At 41.8% G+C, this 24,952-nt stretch overlaps 1 protein-coding gene across 2 annotated transcripts in view; it reads left to right on the top strand.

Moving 5' to 3' along the window:
• Positions 1–24,952, top strand: part of LOC308676604 (sarcoplasmic/endoplasmic reticulum calcium ATPase 1) — a 44,613-nt gene that overhangs the window by 13,661 nt on the left and 6,000 nt on the right. For both annotated transcript variants that reach the window (XM_081342510.1, XM_081342509.1), the window contains exons 6-21: positions 3,625–3,705; positions 4,508–4,593; positions 6,697–6,994; positions 8,591–8,757; positions 8,954–9,042; positions 10,530–10,632; positions 12,017–12,148; positions 14,425–14,550; positions 15,460–15,678; positions 18,220–18,555; positions 19,639–19,859; positions 20,056–20,258; positions 21,421–21,506; positions 21,781–21,914; positions 23,690–23,807; positions 24,577–24,694. In XM_081342510.1, coding sequence (XP_081198636.1) covers positions 3,625–3,705; positions 4,508–4,593; positions 6,697–6,994; positions 8,591–8,757; positions 8,954–9,042; positions 10,530–10,632; positions 12,017–12,148; positions 14,425–14,550; positions 15,460–15,678; positions 18,220–18,555; positions 19,639–19,859; positions 20,056–20,258; positions 21,421–21,506; positions 21,781–21,914; positions 23,690–23,807; positions 24,577–24,694 — 2,517 coding nt within the window. The remainder of the gene's footprint in view (positions 1–3,624; positions 3,706–4,507; positions 4,594–6,696; positions 6,995–8,590; positions 8,758–8,953; positions 9,043–10,529; positions 10,633–12,016; positions 12,149–14,424; positions 14,551–15,459; positions 15,679–18,219; positions 18,556–19,638; positions 19,860–20,055; positions 20,259–21,420; positions 21,507–21,780; positions 21,915–23,689; positions 23,808–24,576; positions 24,695–24,952) is intronic.

Raw genomic sequence — 24,952 nt, forward strand, 5'->3', positions numbered from 1 at the left:
CTCACTGCAGCATCTACTGGACATCTATGAGTCCAGGTGATGGTTCTGGTCGTGGCAGGGTTCACATAACACATAAATAGGCTGAACTCAATTTGTTGTGCAAACTCAGTAGGGTTACTTTGTGACCCAGTGGTTGGACATATACTATCTACAAAATCTGGTTAGGGAATTAACCTATTTTCTGAGTTTGCATAGTATACTAATCTATAAATTAACTAAATAGATTGGGTTTTTCACAGCATGGCAAAATCTGAAAAAACAACTTATGGTTAAAATTTACCCAAGCTTAGTATATTGTGTCTATGCTATCATTTTTGTTTAACCCGGTTAAGTTATGCTAGCCCAGAAAATTCGATTAATTCAGAAAACTGTGGTTTACTTAGTCATGTACAAATAAGAATTATTTGTTTGCCCAGAATTTCAGGCATTGGATGGAGTACAGTGTTTTTGTTACTATTAATGTTCAGTTCTGGGCATTGCCCTCAACATGCTGAGAGCACGTACTTGGGCAGAGCTTCTGCAGATATTTTACAAGGCACATAATTCAGTTTCATGTTGCCATCAGGACAATTTTTACCCATTGCAAATGCAGCTGAATCTTTTCAATAAAGGCTAGTCTACTTTTGGTCTAAATTTTGGTCATTTAACTTGAGATTATAGGAGACCTGAGAAAATATTACCTTACATTCTTAATTTGCTGATATAGATTGCGAGAATTTATATAGAGAAGAGGTATACTTTAAATATTAGATGGTGGGGGAACTGTGATAGAAATTGGGGTCATTTAAAACTTGGAAATGATAAAGATCAACGTTAAATTTAAAATATCAATGGAAAATTAAAATTAAGGAAAAACCTATTAGGTCATTGATTGTCTAAAAGTTTGAATGTTAAGTTAATTAAGATATACATAATTGAAGATTATTGGTGAATATTAGAAAGCTATTTTTTGCTTGACTGATAGAGTAAGAATTTTATTGGTCTGTGAAAGAGACATGTACATATTAAGGGGGAAAGAGAGAGAATTAGTTACTGTCAAATTTTGAGATCAGTATGGATGATACCCAACTGTAATGGAATTATTGTACCCAGCCATTGCGTTGCTTTTTCAACATGTGAATGTAATATGAGAAAATTAATAAAAAAACATATATAAAAAGAAATTTCATTTTGATGTATGCCGATTGGTGTACATTCAAAGTGACAATAAAATTGTTGTTGTTGTTGTTGTTGTTGTTGTTGTTGTTGTTGTTGTTGTTGTTCTTCTTCTTCTTCTTCTTCTTCTTCTTCTTCTTCTTCTTCTTCTTCTTCTTCTGCTTCTTCTTCTTCTTCTTCTTGTTATTATTGTTGTTGTTCCTGTTGTTGTAATTAGTCTTTGATTTACAACTTCTTTTAAGCCCAGAAATTCTGTTGTTAAGCAGGACAACTGTTAATAGAATAGAATAGAATAGAACAGAACAGAATAGAATAGAATAGAATAGAATAGAATAGAATAGAATAGAATAGAATAGGAATTCTTTATTGGCCAAGTGTGACTGGACACAAAAGGAATTTGTCTCCGATGCATAAGCTCTTGGTGTACATACAAGCTACAAGTGATAAATTATGATGATGATGATAAATCATGATCATAGTCATCATAAGATACATTCATCAGAAATCATAGGATACAATATTTAGTGATATTCATACAATACTAAATAAGCAATCAACATCAATTTGGCCCCATTTTACGACTTTTCTTACCGCAGTTGCTAAGTGAATCGCTATAGTTGCTAAGTTGGCAACACGGTTGGTAAGTATCTCTGGCTTCTCTGTTGACTTTGCTTGTCAGGAGGTCACAAAAGGTGATCACATGACCTTGGGACCCTGCAACCATCGTAAATAAAAGCCAGTTGCCACGTGCCCAAATTTTGATCATGTGAACATGGGGATCCTGCAACAGTCATAAGTGTGAAAAATGGTCATAAGGCACTTTTTTTAATGCCGTTGTAACTTTGAACGGTCACTAACTGAATGGTTGTAAGTGGAAGACTGCCTGTATCCCCTACGTAACAGCAAGAGCCAGAAGAGCAATACAGATTTATGTAGAGACAGAGAAAGAGCAATCTTTTCTTTCTAGCTCTGGTTTCATAGGTGTCTTTCGTATTTCTCATGGTGTCAAGATTCACTCAGTCATGAGTACTGGAAGCACTCAAAAGAAATCACAGAAGTTATAATAAACAATGTTTATTGAATTAAATTAGTTACAGAGACCACTAGGCACCATCATATGACCAGTTTCACCCTATATGGAACCCATCAGAGGTAGCTATCCAAGTGTTATTCTTTGGGGTTCAAATCCTCTATCAGGAATTGAACTCCTGGACCCTCATACTTTATATTCAGTGCACTAGCTGTGGGAGCTATTCTAGTATTCAGTGGTTATAGGGAAGGATATATAGAAGCTATCTTTGTATGGTATATGTTTATACTATTATAATAGCTTGAAGTAGAATAGAATAGAATAGAATAGAATAGAATAGAATAGAATAGAATAGAATAGAATAGAATAGAATAGAATAGAATAGAATAGAATAGAGCTGGAAGGGACCTTGGAGGTCTTCTAGTCCAGCCCCTTGCTCAAGCAGGAGGTCCTATACCAAAGGTAGGCAACCTTGGCTCTTTTATGACTCGTGGACTTCAACTCCCAGAATTCCTGGCTCAGGAATTCCTGGCTCAGGAATTCTGGGAGTTGAAGTCCATGAGTCATAAAAGAGGCAAGGTTGCCTACCCCTGTCCTATACCATCTCAAGAATCAATCATCAAAAGTATTTTCAAGATTTGGCATTATCAAAACGAAACCCAATAAAAACAAAGTCGAAATCATATTGTATTTTTCCCCCTTTTCCAGTTCTACATAATGCAGGTAGTCCTCAACGTACGTCCACAACTGAGCCCAAAATTTCTGTGGCTAAGCGAGACATTTGTTAAGTGAGTCTTCCCCCATTTTACAACCTTTCTTGCCACATTTGTTAAGTGAATCACTGCAGTTGTTAAGTTAGTCACACAGTTGCTAAGTGACTCTGGCTCCCCCATTGATTTTGCTTGTCAGGAGGTCGCAAAAGGGGATCACATGACCCTGGGACACTGTAATCGTCATAAATACGAGTCAGTTGCCAAGCATCTGACTTTTGATCATGCGACCATGGGGATGCCGTGACAGTGTGGAAAATGGTCGTAAGTCACTTTTTTCAGTGTTGTTGTAACTTCAAACGGTCAGTAAACAAACAGTTGTAAGTCAAGGACTCCCTGTAGACTGTCTCTTTCCATTGCAAGGATTAGACTATATAAATTTGTTCTTTATTTCTGCACTGCTCAATTTTGCTGTTGTCTTGTTTTTCACTGACTGTATGAGAACTGACTCTCACATGTGCTATTCTAGCAGGGATTTTTTCATAATAATAATAAAATGGTGATATATCCTAGCTTCAGAACTTGGTATTATTACCTTCATTTCTCTTTCAACAAAGATGTTTAAACTAGTCAATAGGAGGGGTTTGTTTATTTTTATTTTTTTTACATCAAACAATAGCGATTGTTCTGCTAAAACTGGAGGGTTTTTTTCTTTTTTTTGTTCCCCAGTTGGTGACAAAGTCCCAGCTGATATCCGCATAATTTCCATCAAATCCACCACTCTGCGTGTGGACCAGTCTATTCTGACAGGTAAGGAACTCATACCTAATGCTAGCAATAAATATATTCTGCCCATAAGAGAATGGAGAAAAAAAGTTTAAAAAAAAGCGGGTGTGTGGGGGGGAGAAAGAGGGAATAACAACAGAGGCTATGTTTTTAAATCTCAGCCAATCCGAGAAGAACTGGAATAGAACCTATATTTTAAACCACTTTGTAAAGAGGAAGGATAGGATTATCTTAGAGATCATAGTCTCTATGGAAAAAAAATCTGTGGTTGGGAAAACGTGCTTTGGAAAATCATTGGTTTAGGTAGATTTGGATATGATCCATGCCAGTATTTTTTAACCTTGGCTAATTAAAGACATGTAGACATGTAGACTCGATTGTTGATGGTCGGCAGTTTGGCGGGTCGAATCCCGAGTGCCGCGTAGCAGAGTGAGCGCCTGTTACTCATCCCAGCTTCTGCCAACCTAGCAGTTCTAAAGCACGTAAAAATGCAAGTAGAAAAATAGGGACCTCTACGGTGGAAAGGTAACAGCATTCCGTGCGCCTTTGGCGGCCAGTCATGCTGGCCACATGACCACGGAGACGTCCTCGGACAAGCGCTGGCTCTTCGGCTTTGAAACGGAGATGAGCACCAGCCCCTAGAGTCGGAAACGACTAGCACGCATGTGCGGGGGAACCTTTACCTTTACCTTTAGACTTCAACTTCTAGAATTCACTAGCCAGCTTGCTGGCTGAGGAATTCTGGATTAAAGTCCACATAACATAAAGTACCTATGACCCTCTTTTGTATGAAGCAAGTGGTCTGATCCTTTATTTACCCACCCAGGTGAATCTGTCTCTGTGATCAAACATACTGATCCTGTCCCAGATCCCCGGGCTGTAAATCAGGACAAGAAGAACATGCTGTTTTCTGTGAGTACTACTGACAGGGCTGAAGATGTAAAGCCTGCTGATGCATCTTTTTGTCCCTGATTCAAATAGTACATGGCAGGGATACTAATGGGACACTAAATACCATATTCCAATTATCTTTATTTGGTAATGCAGTGGGATAAAGAATCAGGTGACATGTCTATGGAGTTTCTCAGTCATCCAGATCATGGTTGTCCCCAAAGTGCTTTTTCGAAAGGCAACTGGACTTTATTTTTTCTCTGAAGACAGTTTGCTTCTCATCCAAGAAGCTTCTTCAGCTCAGAGCACAACTTTCTCCTTCTCTCCTGGCCACTTTTTACAAAAGCACGATCGCGAGTGTTTTAATAAACTGCATCACTGGTTTGTTGGTAGGAGTGTCTCAGATAGAAGGTCCATACAGAGTGTGATAAGGACAGCTGAGAAGATTATAGGAAGCCTGCTCCCTGTTATTCAGGATACTGCTTATAAGTACTATGTGCTTAGAGTGCGGAGCATTATTAGAGACCCCACACACTCACTTCACAGTCTGTTTCTGTTGCTCCCCTCTGGGAGGAGGTTTCAAAGTATTTATAGCAGAACTACTAGATTCTGTAACAGCTTTGTTCCTTATGCCATCGGTCTTGTAAATTTGCAGGATTCTTTTTTTTCTGCCATGTGTAGGTATATATTCGAACTAGACTGTGATGTTTCTCTGTGTCATATATGTATGGGTGTGTGGGTATATGAAAAATGGTATTTCTTTGAAAGCTGAATGCAATGAAATTTCATTTCAAAGTATGCTGTTTAGTGTACATTTAAAGTGACAAAAGATTCTATTCTATTCTATTCTATTCTATTCTACTCTACTCTACTCTACTCTACTCTACTCTACTCTACTCTACTCTACTTTCTATTCTATTCTATTCTATTCTATTCTATTCTATTCTATTCTATTCTATTCTATTCTATTCTATTCTATTCTATTCTATTCTATTCTATTCTATTCTAGAAAGCACTTTGGGGACAATCAGGTGACATCATTTTATTTGCTCTCTCAAGCAACAATGTAAATTGGCTGATATTACATTGCACTTTTATTTCACCTATAGGTGACTGGGGAGATCAGGGCAAAAAGACAAGCTCGTAAATTCCATAATTTTATGCTTCCTATTAATGAGTGTCAGAAAGTATGATATGATATAGCCAAAAATGTGAATGCGATTACAAGTCAGATACAACTAGGGCAGGGGTAGGCAACCTTGGCTCTTTTATGACACGTGGACTTCAACTTCCAGAATTCCTGAGCCAGCATGGTTCAGCTTGGAAATCTCTCCCTTTCCCCTCAGCATAGCTGGCTCAAGAATTCTGGGAGTTGAAGTCCATGAGTCATAAAAGAGCCAAGGTTGCCTACCCCTGAACTAGGGAGACCTGGGAAGTGTAAGGTAATCAAATTATTGATGATATGCCATCAACTCAGCGTTGACTCTTAATGACCATACCAGGGGTAGCTTGGCTCAGGAATTCTGGGAGTTGAAGTCCACGAGTCATAAAAGAGCCAAGGTTGCCTACCCCTGGACCATACAGAAAGATTTTATCCAGCATGATGTGTCCCCAAGCTGGTCCTTCAGGTCCTCCAATGATTCAGTAATCTATGCTGTAACTGAGTCTGCTACTCATCATTTCTCTTTCTGTTCACCTTTGCAAGAGCTAATTCCGCAAGTTAAGGAAATGTGCTGTTATTTGCTTATTTTTGCTTCGACATTAAGAGTTTAGCAGCATGTTTGTTGGCATGGGTGATAGGATGGGAGTTTTGCGGTTGCCATGATCCCTAGCAGACATTTCAGCAATTTCCTAAACAATAGTTCCAACCATTTTTTTGCAGATAGAGAACGAACATGCTATAGATGTAGCACAGACATGTCCTTTACTGCCATGAGGCCTGGAGACCTTGGATTTTTAAGAAATGAAACAATGTGCTTATGCAAGATTGTACATAGCCATGCTTACAGCCTTCTTTATCTAAAATAACTGTAGTTTCCTCCATCCATTATTATTTATTGAGTGCCACTTTCCTTTGTTGATTTTAATCTGTCTTGTTCCTATTCGTCTTCAAACCCGCTCCAGGGTACCAACATTGGTTCCGGCAAGGCTGTTGGTATTGTCATCGCCACAGGCGTGGGCACTGAAATCGGTAAGATCCGTGATCAAATGGCAGCCACAGAGCAAGAGAAGACGCCATTGCAGCAGAAACTGGACGAGTTTGGTGAGCAGCTGTCCAAAGTCATCTCCCTCATCTGCGTGGCTGTCTGGCTTATCAACATCGGGCATTTCAACGATCCCATACATGGCGGTTCCTGGATCCGCGGCGCCATCTACTACTTCAAGATTGCCGTCGCCCTCGCTGTGGCTGCCATCCCAGAAGGTCAGCTGAGGTCATTCCAGGTTCCTGTAACCACCTGTCCAGGCTTAATGAGTGCCGGCAAATGTCTTTCTTTTTTGAAATAGCTTTTGCTGTCATCATATGTTCGTGCTTTCATTTTCTTCTGCACTGGACATATAGTGCACTGAAGGATCTGAAGGAGTCGGAGTCCCGCCCTTTAGATATTAACCCATACTGTCAACAAAGCTTTAAGTTATCCGTGAGCAGATTTACACTTTGTGCAAACTCTCATTTGTTACATGAATAGTTTGTTGAAAAAACCCTGCTGTAATCTAGTTATACATAATGCTAAGCTATAATGACTGGTTTACAAATTTAGGTGGTTGAATTTATAATATATAGGTGGTCCTCGACTTACAACTGTTCATTTAATGACCATTCAAAGTTACAAAAAGGACTGATAAAAGTGACTTATGACCATTTTTTTCACACTTTTACAACCGTTGCAACATTCCCACAGTCAAGTAACAGAAAAGTTGGGCTCAGTTGTGGTTGTAAGTCGAGGACTACCTGTAATCACATTAAGTCAAAACCAAAAAGTGCTCCAAACATCAGGTCTAAATGTGGCACTGATACTTCTCTTGGTGCTACTATATCCTATGGCCTTACCTGATTTTATATAATCTTTTAAAACTTAAAAATAGCAAATGGGGAGCTAGCAGGTTGCAAAGCAAAGTGGCAACCTCTAGCATCCTTTTTTGTTGTTGTTGTTGCCAGGAATGCTCTGGGAATTGCATAGAGCAAAGGGGCATTTTTGAGACAATAAAGAAGGGAGCGAGTACAGCCCAGTGCACGATCTTGAAGGATGCTCACCTGTCTAATACAGAGGTCCCCAACCTTTTGGGCACCGGGACCGGTTCTGTGGAGAGAGGTTTTTCCGCGGACCGGAGAGTGCATGGTGTGCTGTCTGCATCCTGCAGATGGGGCTTTGCTTGTTTCTGCGGACCAGTTGCTGGCATGCCGCAGTCCGATACTGGTCCACAGACTGGGGGTTGGGGACCCCTGGTCTAATAGAAAGGCAAAATCAGCTGAGATAGCACAACGCATCCTAGAGGTGAAAAACTTTATAGAGTTATGGAGAATCATGTCGCAAATTTGCTTTCTGGTACTTTCGTTTGTTCTAACTACTCAGGCCCACCTTGGCAGTCATTTTGGGAGACTGACGGGGAGGAGGAGGTTATTTCTTAAAATACAAATATGCCTACCTTTCCCCCAAGGTAGATTTTCTGGCGATCTGACTACAGTAATGTATGTCTCGGCCTTTCAACACAGAGAACAGAGTTAAGATCTTTTTCAGTCCTCTTACTACAATGTTGTCACTCAGAGATTTTAGAGACTGCTCAGATCCAAAATATTTCCTATAGTATTGGGCTTTGACATGCTGTTTCTCATTAAAGCCTTGGCATTTTTTGTCACATACAGTATTGGAATCTTAGAATGGGTGTTTCCCAATGTTATCTGAAAAAGAGGTATAATTATGAGTAGTAAGAGCCAAAGGGGTCATCAGAGCTATATGTCTGAACGTGACATGTATTCCCCAAGCTTATCCTTTTGTTCTTTCCTCTTCTGCCTCTCCAGGCCTTCCCGCTGTCATCACGACCTGTCTAGCTCTGGGGACTCGCCGTATGGCCAAGAAAAATGCCATTGTCAGAAGCCTGCCCTCAGTGGAGACCTTGGGCTGCACCTCTGTCATCTGTTCCGACAAAACCGGCACTCTGACTACCAACCAAATGTCTGTTTGCAAGGTGAGCTGAAGGTGGATGCCAGCACTTTTCTCATCTAGAGTCTCTTTTGGGCATCTCATCTTCATCCATATTGAAATCTCCTCCCCTCCCTCCCTCCCTCCCTCCCTCCCTCCCTCCCTCCCTCCCTTCCTTCCTTCCTTCCTTCCTTCCTTCCTTCCTTCCTTCCTTCCTTCCTTCCTTCCTTCCTTTCTCTTAGATGTTTGTTGTGGACAAAATAGAGGGAGATTTTTGTGCCTTGAATGAATTCAATATCTCTGGTTCCACCTACACCCCTGAAGGAGAAGTGTAAGTACAAATGTGAACGTTAAATAAAGCCAAAACTGTAAACCTGATAGCCTAATCCTATATATATATATATATCAAGAGAAAAGTAGACTGATTGTTTTTAAACCAGAGCCACTACTTTAGTTTTTTACACTAGGCTAAATAATGTTTTGCTTCAACTATGGTTTTCTCAAGTTGAAGTGATTGGATTCACTAACACATAATTTATTGGTTATTATGGTTTGAAATTATAATGGCTAGGCTCACGCAAAATACTAAATCAAAACCAAACAAATCATATTCTGCCTTAATGTGATATTTATTCAGATGCTTTGATTTCTTAGCTGTTGTTTTGTTTCTCCCATCATTCAAAGCAATAATCTGTGCTCTTTCCAATTATATCTCTCTGCCCCTGCTGATTTAAGCAATTACATGAGCATCCTATCCCAGTGCCTGCAGATTATGCGGGTCTGGATGGAAAACAACAGGTTTGCTGAATTCTGGCAAGACTGAGTGGCTTTGAGTTTGGGGCCTTGCCAGTTCCAGACTATGCCATCTTTGGTGCTGGATGGGGTGCACTGCCCCAGATAGACCCTGTGCACAATCTGGCATCCTCCTGGACTCACAGCTTGCTTAAAAAGTAGGTGGCATTCATGGCTAGGAGGGGCTTTGCACAGGTTTGTATTGTTGTGCCAGTTGAATCTCTTCCTGGATCAGGAGGCTCTGCTCACTGTCACTCATGTCCTAGTCACCTCCCAACTGGATTGTTGTAATGCCCTCTACCTGGGGCTGCCCTTGAAGAGTATCCAGAAGCTTCAGCTGGTGCAAAATGCAGTGATGTGGGCAGTGAGGGCCACACAGGATGGTCTCTGTAATACTTGAAACCTGGTTTCTTTAGTACTGGTGCGCTGGCTAATTAATATGGGCTTTCCATCAGCAATTACATGTGTGTCTAGGACAGGACATGTTATACTGTATCTCTGTGTCATCTCTGCTTCACAGGCTGCACTGGTTGCCAATTTGCTTCTGGATCTGATTCAAGGTCTTGGTTTTGACCTTTAAAACCCTTCATTGCATGGGGCTGGGTTATTTGAAGGACCACCATTCCCCAATTATATCTGCCCATCCCATGAGATCTGGCAGAAGAGGCATGCTGCGATTCCCATCTGTTGTACTTGGTGGGCCTGAGGAGGCAGGTCTTCTCTGCTTTGTCACCCACCTTCTGGAACATTCTCAGCCCTGAACTGAAGTCAGCTCTATCCTTACTTATTTTTCAGAAGTTTCTTAAGGCCTGGCTATGTCCTTATCCCTGTGAGGGTCCCTTACTAATGTAATCTCTTGTGTGCCTGATGCTTTTTAAACTTTTAAATAATGACCGTTTCTTACATGTTTATTGCTTTATCTCTTTCTTGTATGTTGCCAGAGTCACTTTTTGTGAGATGGGCGGCCGTATAAATGGGCTATATAAATAAAACAAATGCATTTTTTACTTTTTTTGGAACCTGCAGATTTAAGAACGATAAACCAGTCAAAACTGGACAATATGATGGTCTTGTTGAACTGGCCACGATTTGTGCCCTTTGCAATGACTCTTCACTGGATTTCAATGAGGTGAATGCTTCTCTTTGGCTTCATCATCCACTTCTCACCAACTGTTCATTAAGAGATATGTGTGACTCCCTTCACCAAAACCTGCAAAATAAAATAAAACCAACAAATTCATCATTAAAATAATAAAACCAGAGGTAAAAAAGGTGAAAATTAAAAAACAAAAACAAAAACCTCTTTCGAGTCTAAAAACTCTTAAAAGGCGATATAAAGATTTTGACCTGGCATCCAGAGGAATCGTATTTAGTACTGGACAATGTTCCAGCAGGAATAAATTCCAAAGTTCTTTAATTTCCTTCTCCAAAGTAGCGTTGGCAGGTTCATTGGAGCTGAGAAAATGACTGTTAAATCTTAAATGTAGGAAAGCCTGGAATAAAAGGAGGTCCAAACTTCCTCCTCTTTTTTGTATTTCTGGAGATGTGGTCAGATGTTGAGGGCAGGGAATTTACAGAATTCATTACTGCTGCTTTCTTTTCTCACAGGGCTGATAAAATAGTGCTACATGCACCAGTGGTCAGTATTTTAGGCAGTTAAGGCTGGAGACAGCCCGTTTGGTGCATTATTTAAAGATAGAGGTCTAGAACAGAGTTCCCCAACCTTTTGGGGTTGGAGGACCGGAGCAAGGGGGGAGGGGAAAGAAAGGATGGTTTTGAGGGGTCTGAATGCTTGTGTGTGCATGCACGAACCCCTGTTGCTCGCGGGAGTGGGGCCGCGAACACCCTCAACGCTCACGGTGGTGCTTGCAGAAGTGGGGCTGTAAAAGCCCGTGATGCTCCCGGCGACACTCATGAGAGTGGGGCTGTGCACATGCGAAGACACATGTGCACTGGCTAGTCACTCACGCAGCCCGGTGGCCAATAGGCTGGGGACTCCTGGTGTAGAAAGCAGGGAACCAGGAGTTCTAGTCCTGCCTTAGGCACAAAGCCACCTAGAAGACTCGGGGCCAGTGGAAGAAGGCAACAGCAAATCACTTCTGAAAAAGTTGCCAAATATTTGCATGGACTTATCCATATAGTTGCCAGGAGTAAAGACTAGGCTGAAGGCACAAACAACAGCAACAATACCAGAGACTAGTTATAAGCCTGTATAACAGCCCTGAGAATGATAAAGAGTCCTTTGAGGGAGACCAGACTAGAAAAGACAGAGTTACGAATGCTAATTATTTTATGAAATGGTTACAGTAAGAGAATATTGCGAGTCTGAATACTTTCTTCCCAACCCTCTCTTTTTCTTCATGAGAATTATAGAAGGCCAAGTCTGAGATGTTTTCTCAAATTACATTAAATTAATAATTCTTGCCAGGCTGAATCTTGATAATACACCCCAAGCCTTTCTTGATCACAATTCAATATACCTAAATCGTATCTCTGATTCTTCCCTTTTCCAGTCCAAAGGTATATATGAGAAGGTTGGTGAGGCCACTGAAACTGCCCTTACCTGCTTGGTTGAAAAGATGAATGTCTTCAACACAGATGTACGAAATCTCAGCAAGGTGGATCGGGCCAATGCCTGCAACTCAGTAAGTACATTCTCCTTCCGGGAACTGACTGTCATTAGAGTGTCAGGCACAGGGAACCAAGTGTTCTGTTCCAGCCTACGACCGGCCCTTTTTGTGTGTCAGGGACAACCCCTTTTTCCTTTTAACAATCAATAGGCTGGGAAAAACCCAACCCAAATTTATTTACAGTTCCAAATAATAAAGTCTTTCAAATAAAAAAGCAGCAGAATATTTTCTTCAACCAAAAATACATGATTCAAAACATCCAACAAGAGTCAAACAAGAGTGAAACAGATTAACAAGAACAGACCAGGATTCTCTTTGAATGTCTCTGAACGGTTGCCTTCGGCAACCAGCACTGCCCACACCTTCCCCTTTTTTTATCTGTCCCAAGGCGTGGCTTCTCAATGCCTTCTCCTCCTTTCACTGAGTTGCCTCATTGATTTTCTTGGCTCTACTCTGCTGGATTGCCTCCTGCTTCTAGCATCTCTGAACAGATTCAGCTGTGACTCCTCTGAGTCTGACACTTCCTCCTCACACAGCTGAGCCTCAGGAGGAACACGACTGGAGGGGCCAGGCTGAGAGTCTTGCAGTGCATCAGAGCCTCCCTCTGACACCGAAGGGTCTCCAAACCCCTCCTCCTCCTCCTCCTCCTCCTCCTCCTCCTCAGATTCCTCAGACTCAGCTGCTGGGAGCACAGGCTGACACTATCACAACACCAAGACCACCATGATTAACTTCTCAAAGTAGTTTCTTTGTTGTTCACCTATAGGCAGAATCTTGCCAGATTGAAGCACACTCTGTATAACTATCAGATAAATACTGTGAAGAATTAGAGAGGATCCTTTCTTGGGGTCTCTTTCTTTAAACCAATGACTCAATGGTCTTCTCTCTTTCCTCCTGTGACTTAGTGCCAGATTCACATAAAGATCTCTATTCCTTGGTCACTGAACGGTGCCATGTCCACCTCCACTGTAGAGTTGAAGCTCATGTTTTCATGCCTCAATATTCATTGTTTATATTGAGGTTCTCAAGATTCTCCCACGCTCTGCTGTGGAACAGGTTTGGAATGCAGAGGCACTGTTCAGTGGAGCACAGGAGGAACACAACTGTAGAAATGTGTTTGTGTTAGGGGCTTGTTGTAGATTGAGAAAGGAAGTTGATTCTCTGGAGATGTAACTCATCCAAGTACCATTTCTCCTCTCTTTTTTGTAATTTGCCAATTCTGCCATGTAGCAGACATCAAAGGAGTGGATCTGATGAACTAAATTATAGTCTGTGAAAGACGATGCTATAATATTCATTCATTCATTCATTCATTCATTCATTCATTCATTCATTCATTCATTCATTTGTTCATTCCTACAGCAATCCACCTCAGTTGATAATTTTGGGTGGCTTACAATTCCAAACTGTTCCAAATTATTGGTGGTTGTTACCACTAGCCTTTTGCTATTTTATCTGCTGTAGACTTACGTAGCATCACCTGGAAGCTGATACCTAATTAAAGAATAGGTTTTGCTTGTTGTACTGAAAATATATATTTGTTTTCTTGCAATCTGATGGCCTTCTCCAGGTGTATTTATGTCTCTTCTGAGGCTCAAAAAAGATGATTATTCTCACATTACATATTTTCCAGAGATAGCCATGCCCTCTGTGTTGGGCTAATACTAGAAACCAGGTGTCAGGACCCTACCCCAATCCACATCTTAGGAAAACAAAAACTCTTGGAGTCAGTTCTAGTCCAAAAGGAATTTTTACTAGGACATGCTTGGTTGTGGAAATACAAGACAGGACTTGGTATTGTTTTACAAATTGAAACTTTATAAAGAGTTCTCGGTTCAACCCCCCCTTCCCTCAACCCCATTTGGTCAGCCCCCCATCATTTTACTTCGTGTCATCCCTTTCGTGGGAAAAAGGGAACTTCGAATCTTTATGGTTATTGCCTTCTTCCTTTACAGATTCAAATGGAGACACAGGCCAGATGCCTTCTTCCCTAACCCTCCCTTTTGTTCCCCCCAGTTCAAAAGGTTTCCCTTGGTCTTTTAAATAACCTAAGGCAGGCTGAATCCACATGTGCTCCTCCTTCCTCGGGAGATGGCAGAATCTATGGGGGGGGAATAATGTTTTAAACATACATTTATGAATGTGATATAAATGGATTCTGACACCAGGCCTAGTATATTTGGAGGACCAATTGCTAGGATCCATCTCATTAATTTGCTTTGGTTCTTCTGGCTTGTAAAGCAAAGTAAGGTTTAACTCTCTTTCTCTCCCTTGGCTTTGCATTTGTTCAGGTGATCAAACAACTCATGAAGAAGGAATTCACCCTTGAGTTCTCTCGTGACAGGAAGTCCATGTCTGTCTATTGCTCTCCAGCCAAAGCTTCCCGGGCTGCTGTTGGTAACAAAATGTTCATCAAGGTTGGTAGTACGCTTCTGTGTCCCATCTCAGTGACCACAAGGGGAAATAGGAATTCTCTCTCAGCCTGTATTCTAACTTTAACTAATTTTTTCTAGTTGACTTGTCCAAAGGTAGTCCTCAACTTACAACAATTAATTTAGTGACTGTTCAAAGTTACAATGGAACTGAAAAAAGCGACTTACGACCTTTTTCACACTTATGACTGTTGCAACATCTCCTTGGTCATGTGATCAAAATTTGGATGCTTGGCAACTGGCTCATATTTACGACGGTTGCAGGGTCCCAGAGTCATGTGATCACGTTTTGCGACTTTCTGACAAGCAAAGTCAACGGGGAAGGCAGATTCACTTAACAACCGTGTTACTAACTTAACAATTGCTGTGATTCACTTAACAATGGTGGCAAGAAAGGTTGTAAAATGGGGCAACTTAACAATTGTCTCACTTAGCAACAGAAATTTTTTGCTCAATTGTGGTCGTAAGTCAAGGACTACCTGGTGTATATAAATGGTAAATGTTCAGGTGGAACTTAACCTGGCACTCAACTTAGCCTGGAAACTTTCCATGGACCATCATATCAGGGAAAAGACCAGGCACTCTCGTCTTTTTTGTAGCTAGTTTTATATGTATGGAGTTTTGTTCTTATTTGTAAGTTTTCTCCTATTGGAGGGAAAGGGGGAAATAATGGATAGATTTTCAGTTATCTGAACCTTCTTCAGCAGCCATACAGTTCAGTGATGGACCTTCAGATTACTATATCTACCACTTACTCTTCCGCATAAAGGAAAGAGAACTTCTATGCTAAAGTTTTATGACCGGGTCTAAACAGTTATGTTGTCACATTGCTTGCTATTCTATCCCTTTTCTCCACAAGTGACAATGCTCATTACTTTTGTTGTGTCTTCACAGGGTGCCCCCGAGGGTGTGATTGATCGTTGTAACTATATTCGTGTGGGCACCACACGTGTTCCCCTCACTGCCTGTGTTAAGGACCACATATTGGGAGTCATCAAAGAGTGGGGCACAGGACGGGATACTCTCCGTTGCTTGGCATTAGCCACTCGTGACACCCCACCAAAGAAAGAAGACATGTATTTAGTAGATTCCACTAAATTTATTGAATATGAGGTAAAACTGATCAGTGATGGTAGATTATTAATGAAAGCTATAGAGCAGGGGTATCCAGCCTTGGCAACTTTAAGACCTGCTGCCGGCATCAAGTTCCCTTCGTCCCGTGCGCTCCCACATGGAGGGCCTTCTCAGGGTGCCGCCGGTAAAAGACTGCCGGCGGATAACACCCAGGGGGAGGGCCTTCTCAGTGGGTGCGCCTGCCCTTTGGAACCAGCTGCCCCTAGAGCTTAGGACTGCCCCCGACCTTCGGTCATTCCGCCGGGACCTGAAGACCTGGCTCTTTGAGCTTTCCGGCCCAGGCTGAGAGTTTTTAAATGGGGTTTTATATTTTTTCAGGGATTAAATTTAATTATTTTAACTGTTTTTAACTTTTGTATTGTATTAACGTTTTTAAATACTTTGTAAACCACCCTGAGTCCTACGGGAAAAGGGCTGTATATAAATTCAATAAACTTAAACTTAAACTTGTGGACTTCAACTCCCAGAATTGAAGTCCACAAGTCTTAAAGTTGCCAAGGTTGGATACAACATTTTTACGACATTGTATATACTGTTTACTTTGAAGACGATTGTGTGTAGTTTAGCCTAAATTGCTATATTGTCTTAAGATGTATTTACTGAGGTTTATATTTCATACTGCCCTGAGATACTGTTTAATTTATTTTCATCTTTTCTTTTGTAAGAGATCCCTGCCCCTGAATGCTGATCTGGGAGTTTTCAAAGAGTAGCAAAAAACTCCCAGATCAGCTTCGAGGGGTAGGGAACCTCTTGCAAAAGAAATGATGAAAATGAATTAAACAGTATCTCAGGGCAGTATGAAATATAAACCTCAGTAAATACATTTTAAGAAAATATAGTAATTTAAATGTAAGGATTTTTAACACGTACAAGCGTGTGTAAAAGGAAATGCATACTTTGCGGCTGAAAAAAAACAACCTTGATTGACTTTAGATACTATATATAACTTGATTCTGGAGTGTGGGAATGGCCTGTGTCCATGACCCTTAAACTTATACCAAAGTCCTGGTGGCAAAAATGGAAGGTAATTGGTTTGTTTAGTCACTTAAGAGCAACTCCTTCATCTCAACCTCTGCTTCTTGAGAACTCTGAAGGACAACATGCCAAGCGAGCCAGGCGTTGGACATATAGGCAGTGGTGGGATTCAACCGGTTCGTACCACTTTGGCAGAACCGGATGCTAATTTTTTGTTGCCCAGGCCCAGAACACACTTCCGGAAATAGCATCCACACAGAGAACCAGTTACACAGAGTGAGCGCCTGTTACTCGTCCCAGCTTCTGCCAACCTAGCAGTTCGAAAGCACGTAAAAATGCAAGTAGAAAAATAGGAACCACTACGGTGGGAAGGTAACAGAGTGAGCGCCTGTTACTCATCCCAGCTTCTGCCAACCTAGCAGTTCGAAAGCACGTAAAAATGCAAGTAGAAAAATAGGAACCACTACGGTGGGAAGGTAACAGAGTGAGCGCCTGTTACTCATCCCAGCTTCTGCCAACCTAGCAGTTCGAAAGCACGTAAAAATGCAAGTAGAAAAATAGGGAACACTACGGTGGGAAGGTAACAGCGTTCCGTGCGCCTTTGGCGTCTAGTCATGCCAGCCACATGACCACGGAGACGTCCTCGGACAAGCGCTGGCTCTTCGGCTTTGAAACGGAGATGAGCACCGGCCCCTAGAGTCGGAAACGACTAGCACGCATGTGCGGGGGAAGCTTTACCTTTACCTTTTACTGCATATAAGCAATGTGCTCATGCAACCATATTGTAAACCATGGTGTGTTTAACCATGGTTTATTGAATAAATCATCATTACCTAGTTCATGCAAGCCACTGAACCATACATTCTGTTTTTGAAGTCACCCTAGGTAATATAAGGGACCAAAACAAAAATTGGCACTGATATTTTGGTCCATTGTATGAACACTAAAGTGGCAGCTGGCCACTTTTTACTTTTCTCTGTTCCTAGTTTATCTCCTATCAATTCTTCTTTATTTTATTTGCGATATTTCTTCTCCAAGAAACTTGAGTTAGCATATTAAAACTTTTTCCCCTCCTACTGTATGTGCACAAGTGAGCTGTGAGTTAGGTAGTCTGAGAGACGTTTCCCATCATCCTAAGCTTTGACTCTGTGGATATTTCGATCCAATTCTCCCCTCAAGCCACGGTATTAAAGTAGATCTCTTCAACGGAAGGTTTTCATTACTTTAGCTTGTAAATTGCTCCGTTTTCAAAGAAACCCAATAACTTAGAAATTACATTATTAAAAAAAAATCAGTAACGTAAACCATACACACTTGATGTGTCATCATTTGGGTTACAAAATCTTCAAACGTTCCCAGATGCCTCTCTGAAGATCCATGTTTTCACAGCTCTTGGGAAAAGATGATCAGAGAATTCAGCTCGAACTATATTTGTCTTTATTGCAGACTTTCCAGCCTTTGGCATGGTATAAACTTGATATAAAGACCAGATGTCGGTTATCTAGTGTGGGCCAGCTGGTAATCTTTTTTTTCTGACCTTCGCAGAATGACCTGACCTTTGTGGGCTGCGTAGGAATGTTGGATCCTCCCCGCAAAGAAGTCTCAGGATCTATTCAACTGTGCCGTGAAGCTGGCATCCGCGTCATCATGATCACCGGCGACAACAAAGGTACCGCGATTGCCATCTGTCGCCGCATTGGCATCTTCAGCGAAAATGAAGAAGTGACTGGCAAGGCCTACACCGGCCGGGAGTTTGACGACTTGCCCTTTGCTGAGCAACGGGAAGCCTGCCGAAGAGCTTGCTGCTTTGCGCGGGTTGAGCCCATGCACAAGTCAAAGATTGTGGAGTTCCTGCAGAGCTTCGATGAGATCACTGCCATGGTGAATAGAGGGGAATATAGGTGGGCAGGGAACTACCCACCATTAGGTCCAGATGACTGAATGGGCGCTAGAAATTTTTTTTTTATTGAAAAGTTTTACAGTACATCTTTAAATACAAAACCCCTCCCAACCCCCTCCCCTCTCCCCAAACCTCCCCAACTCTCCCCTCCCCTCCCCCTCCCCCCTCCCCGACTTCCCAGAGCTAAATACAGGGTATAAAAATACAAACAAACATAATCTACAATATGCAAACAACAATAAAATATTAAATTCTATCGCACTTTAACTCTTAATAAATAACTACAAGCTAGTTACACATCATATAATTCCACTAATTATTCAAATGCTAAGTGAAAAAAGTTTTAGTCCCATATTTATTCTGGATATAATCAATCCATCTTCTCCTCTCCACAGTATATCTCTGGCGCTAGAAAAATTTAATACAGGTAGTTCCTTGACCACAATTGGGACCATAATTTCTGTTGTGAGGTGGTTGTTAAGTGACTTTTGCCTGATTTAATGACTTTTATTGATATGGTTTTTAAGTGAATCACTGCAGTTGTTAAGTGAATCACATGGTCATTAAGCGAATCCTGCTTCCTCCCATTGATTTTGCTTGTTGGGAGTCAGCTGGAAGTTGCAAATGGTGACCCCGGGATGCCACAACTGCTGTAAACATATGCCAGTTGCCTAGCACCCAAATTGTGATCACACGACCATGAGGATGCTGTGATGGTCATAAGTGCAAGGACCAGTCGTACGTCACTGTTTCCAGTGCTGTCGTATCTTCAAATGGTCGCTAAAAGAATGGTTGCAAAGTCGAGGACTGCCTGTAAGAGACGTATGACTGTTTAAATTTTTGTAGCCTGATGTTCATTAAAAAGAATGAAATCCTGAATGAAATTTACTAGATGAAATAATTGACCATTTCCCCAACTGACTGTTGTGTAAACAAATCAGTGTCTCTTTTCATTTCAGGAGGATTGTTCTTAGAACATGAAGTTTTCCCAATATTTACTTCTCCGTATCTCAGTTAACTCTCTTATTTCTTTCCTCCCTTCCTCCCTTTCTGTCTCCTGATAGACCGGTGATGGTGTAAATGATGCCCCAGCTCTGAAGAAAGCCGAAATTGGAATTGCCATGGGCTCTGGCACTGCCGTGGCCAAGAGTGCCTCTGAAATGGTGTTGGCAGATGATAACTTCTCCACTATTGTGGCTGCGGTGGAGGAAGGCCGGGCCATCTACAACAACATGAAACAATTCATTCGCTACCTCATCTCCTCTAACGTGGGTGAGGTTGTCTGGTAAGGGGCTTCGCCCATTGTCATCTGGTCAGCTTCAAAGCTGAACTAGGTTGTCTGGAAAACAGTTTTGCAGAGGGCCAAATAAATACCGAGTAACTAAGGTGGGGAGATCTGTCCCCCCAAGTGTTGATGGTGATGTCACATGCGCCTGACTTCCAGAGACTTCTCTGATCTCATGCTTGTCTCCCCATGCCAGTATCTTCCTCACAGCCGCCCTCGGTCTCCCTGAAGCCTTGATCCCTGTACAGCTGCTGTGGGTGAACTTGGTGACTGATGGGCTTCCAGCCACTGCCTTGGGTTTTAACCCCCCTGATTTGGACATCATGGACAAGCCCCCTCGCAGCCCCAAGGAGCCCCTGATTAGCGGTTGGCTCTTCTTCCGCTACATGGCCATTGGAAGTAAGTACTTTCCTCCCATAGCTGTTGCCTAGGTCTAGCTCTGGACCTATATCATACATTTTGACCCTATATTCTAACTGTGAATTCAAGTCTGTGCCCTCATCCTTGTCTTATGTGACCTAACAGTAATCTCAGCTCAGCAATCTGTATCATCTCCAAAATCCCAGGCAAGCACAAATCTTCGGCATGACCTAGCCTGGTACAATTAGGCTATCTTTGGCTTATTCTTCAGTCAGTTGCATTTTGTTCATATTTATTATTATATGTTTGCAAACAGAGCCATTAGGCTAGGGCAGGGGTAAGCAACTTTGGCTCTTTTATGACTCGTGGACTTCAACTCCCAGAATTATTGAGCCAGCCACGCTGAGGGGAAAGGGAGAGGTTTCCAAGCTGAGCCATGCTGGCTCAGGAATTCTGGGAGTTGAAGTCCACAAATCATAAAAGAGCCAAGGTCGTCTACTCCTGGCCTAGGCCTAGGCCGCTTTATGACTTGTGGACTTCAACTCCCAGAATTCCTGAGCCAGCCATGCTGAGGGAAAAGGGAGAGGTTTCCAAGCTGAGCCATGCTGGCTCAGGAATTCTGGGAGTTGAAGTCCATGAGTCATAAAAGAGCCAAGGTTGCCTACCCCTGGGCTAGGGCAAAATATGCATTCACCAGATAAATAATAGCAATAGCACTTCGACTTATATACCACTTCATCAGGCTCTACAGCACTCTCTAAGCAGTTTACAGAGTCAGCCTATTGCCCCCAGCAAACTGGATCCTTATTTTACCGACTTTGGAAGGATGGGAGGTTGACTCAACCTTGAGTCCGTGAGAATCGAACGCCTGGCAATGAGCCGAATTAACCCGCAATAGTGCAGTCTAACCACTGTGCCACCAAAGTGCAAGGAAAAAAAACAATGCAGCCCTTTCGTTTCAGTTTCTCAGCAGTCATCCTCAGGGCTTTTTTTCTCATAGAACGCTCAGAACGGAGTTCCGGCACCTTTTTTTGATGGAACCTTGTAGGGTAGGCAAGGCGGGTTGTATGACATGTGTGAGTTCCAGCACCTTTTTCTTTTACAAAAAAAGCACTGGTCATCCTTGAGGAAATACCTCATTCTGCTGTCAGTGGCTTTTTCCCTGCTCACAGTAATCTTTCCATTTTTGTTTTGCCTACAGTATACGTCGGAGCGGCCACTGTTGGGGCTGCTGCCTGGTGGTTCATATATGCTGAGGATGGACCTGGAGTGACTTACCATCAGTTGGTGAGTTTTGATTGCTCTAAGTCTGGGGTGTCAAACTCGCCATGTCTTGTGATGTGTTGCGACGTATTGCGGCTTTTTCCCCTTTGCCGGAGGTGGGGTGGGCACAGTTTCAGTATGATGCATCTGGCCCACGGGCCGGCAGTTTGACACTCCTGCTCTAAGTTGTGGGAGACAAGAACAGAAGTATCATATGAGGAATGAAGGATTTCGTAATTCGGAAAACCCCCGTTCCATCTTAATCTCGCTTTTCCTCATTCTTCTTTTCTTCTCCTAGTCCCATTTCATGCAATGTACAGATGACCACCCTTCCTTTGACGGCTTGGACTGTGAAATCTTTGAGTCCTCTGTCCCCATGACTATGGCTTTGTCCGTCTTGGTCACCATTGAGATGTGCAATGCGCTCAACAGGTAAAATGGAGGATGGCTTTAGGCACATGATACTGCCTGCCACGTTTTTCACTAGCATTTCTCTAAGCTTTGTTCCCATCTCAGACAAATCTTATGCTTTCTCCAGCTTTCCAAATTGTGCAGGATGATGGGGAAGGAGAAATGAATGTTCTCTGTAAAGATAACTCAAAGTCCATGCCAGTAAAAAATGAATATTAGAGATTCAGCTTTGATTCAACTTTTTAGCAATGTGCAAAAAGCTCTATTTTGAGTAAACTTACATTTCATGCAAGACGCCAGCCGCTGCAAATATGTAAGGCAGAATAATTTTTGCAGCAATATAAGGAACCAGTGAATATCCGAAAAATAGCAATGTAAGTCACTTACATCTTATCTACCATGGATGTTTCTTCACAACAGAAGGGCAGCCTGCTGAAATGTGCCAAGGTTCATTAGCACCATAGCAGTGCTTTCCCAGCTATTGCAGCAGAATTATTGCCATGCCCCAAGGACAAGTACCCTTAATTTAAAACATCTGCTTGTTTGCATAATCAGTTCATGTTTTACTGTTCAGAAGGGAGGGCAAAGAACATTCTGATCACATTTCAAAGTCATAAAGATGTTGATTTAAAATGAAGTCGGAGATTAATTGAATCCTGCACCCAAATTTTAATACAGGTAGTCCTGAACTTAAAACAGCTCATTTAGTGACCATTCAAAGTTACAGCGGCACTGGGAAAAGCGACTTATGAACGTTTTTTCACACTTACATCCATTGCAGCGTCCCCATGGTCATGTGATCAAAATACAGATGCTTGGCAACTGACTCATATTTATGATGGTTGTAATGTCCCAGGGTCATGTGTGATTCCCCTTTTGACAATCAAACTCAATGGGGAAGCCACATTCACTTAACAATTGCGTTACTAACTTAACAACTGCAATGATTCACTTAACAACTCTGGCAAGAAAGGTTGTAAAATAGGTCAATATTCATTTAACAAATGTCTCACTTAGAAACATAAATTTTGGGCTCAGTTATGGTTGTCAATCGAAGACTACCTGAAATGTGTTCTTCCACTTCCGGTTGCCCTCCGGGTGAGATTCAAGGTGCTGGTAATGACCTATAAAGCCCTAAATGGCTTGGGTCCGGGATATCTGAGGGAACATCAAGCTCCCTTCGTCCAGTGCGCTCCCACAGGGAGGGCCTTCTCAGGGTGCCGCCTGCCCTCTGGAACCAGCTGCCCGTGGAGCTTAGGACTGCCCCCGACCTCTGTTCATTCCGCCGGGACCTGAAGACCTGGCTCTTCGAGCTCTCTGGCCCAGGCTGAGAATTGTAATTTTAATTTTAATTGGGGGTGTTTACCTTTTCAGGGACTGTTGTAATTTTTTTAATCTTTTTTAACTTTTGTATTTCTTGTTTTAATTACCCTGTAAACCGCCCTGAGTCCTTCGGGAAAGGGCGGTATACAAATATAAATAAATAAATAAATAAATAAATAAATAAATAAATAAATAAATAAATAAATAAATAAATAAATAAAATCTTCAAATACACCCATTTACTAACTCCCAGGGCTAGAACCTTCATTGCAGAGCTGAAATCTATCAAATTAACCTTTTACTCAAAGAAAAGCTACTCACTTCTCATGTATCTCAATTTATTTATTTATTTTTTGAGAACTAGTTGCTATGTATTCGCACAGATTGATTATTTAAGACTGGGGGCTCTCATTTCAAAAGCACAGTGGAGATTATAACTTTGATTTAATTTCCCATTTCTCTCTTCACAATAGCCTTTCAGAGAACCAGTCCTTGGTACGGATGCCTCCCTGGGTGAACTTCTGGCTTCTGGGATCTATCTGCCTCTCCATGTCTCTGCATTTTGTCATCCTTTATGTTGATCCCCTGCCTGTAAGTAATAGTGACCACATCGTATTTTTGATCAGTGAGGGCTGGGGGATTTTACTTTTGGATTTAAAAATAAAAAGGGACCATGGAGTCTGCAGGGGTGCAAATAAAGCATTACTTTTCTTCAGCTCTTCAAAGCAACCGTTGTCATTTCCAGGATCCTGTGGCACCTAAAGAGGACAGCTACATGACAAACACACCCAGAAGTTTTAGGGAGTAGCAGATGGGTGCTAGATTCATGCTTCTCTATGAACCTTTTTGCCTTCAGATCTGAGGCATGGCAAAGCCCAATCATTCAAATAGTTGTTCTTCTAGCTGGAGAAGTCTGCTCCAGGCTTCTACCGCTGTTCCAGAATCCATTTCTGGCTGCTTCTTCATGTGTGCATATGCACAGCCAACTCCGCTTGCTGGGGAAAATAACAAGTGAAGCAGCTATGCATGCACGCATGCTCACAAGGTAACAGAGTAGCTTCTGAAAGCAAAAGAGTTAGTCTAGAAGAAACAGGTTCTATAAATAGCTCCAAAAGAGATGCTTCAAGTGTTCTCCCATTTATTCCAGAATTCCTCCATCAAAGGATTTATACACTCCTACGTGCTTGGAGTTACAAGTCCCATTTATTAAATCTAATCTTTAATCAGGATTCAGCTGATTATATCTCATTTAGCCTATCATTTAAGTCAGTTTAGTACATATTCTGACAAGGAGCGGAAAGGTAGAAGAAAATACATATTTCTCTATTGATGTCTCCATTGTTGTTCTTGTGCTTTCCAGATGATCTTCAAACTGACACACTTGGACTTGCACCACTGGCTCGTGGTGTTGAAAATATCCTTGCCTGTCATCTTTCTGGATGAATGTCTCAAATTCGTTGCCCGGAACTATCTGGAGCGTAAGCCTCCCTAACCTACTTTATCTTCCCAGCCCTTTGCCTTTTCTTTCATACTGGAAGTGGATTTCCCAGATGGAATCCATGAAAACAAAATCATCAAGTTGGAGAAAATAAGAAATGGAATGTCCCCCTCCCTCCCCCGTTCTGATCTTTCTCTCTGTAATTATTTCCTGCCTTCCTCTGGTATTTCCTCTATTAGGCTAGAATTCCCATCTGCACTCATTCAGTGTAACACATCTTTAAATATAGGATTTGGTC

The sequence above is a fragment of the Vipera berus genome, assembly GCF_964194415.1.
Source record: "Vipera berus genome assembly, chromosome: W".
Lineage (NCBI taxonomy): Eukaryota > Metazoa > Chordata > Lepidosauria > Squamata > Viperidae > Vipera > Vipera berus.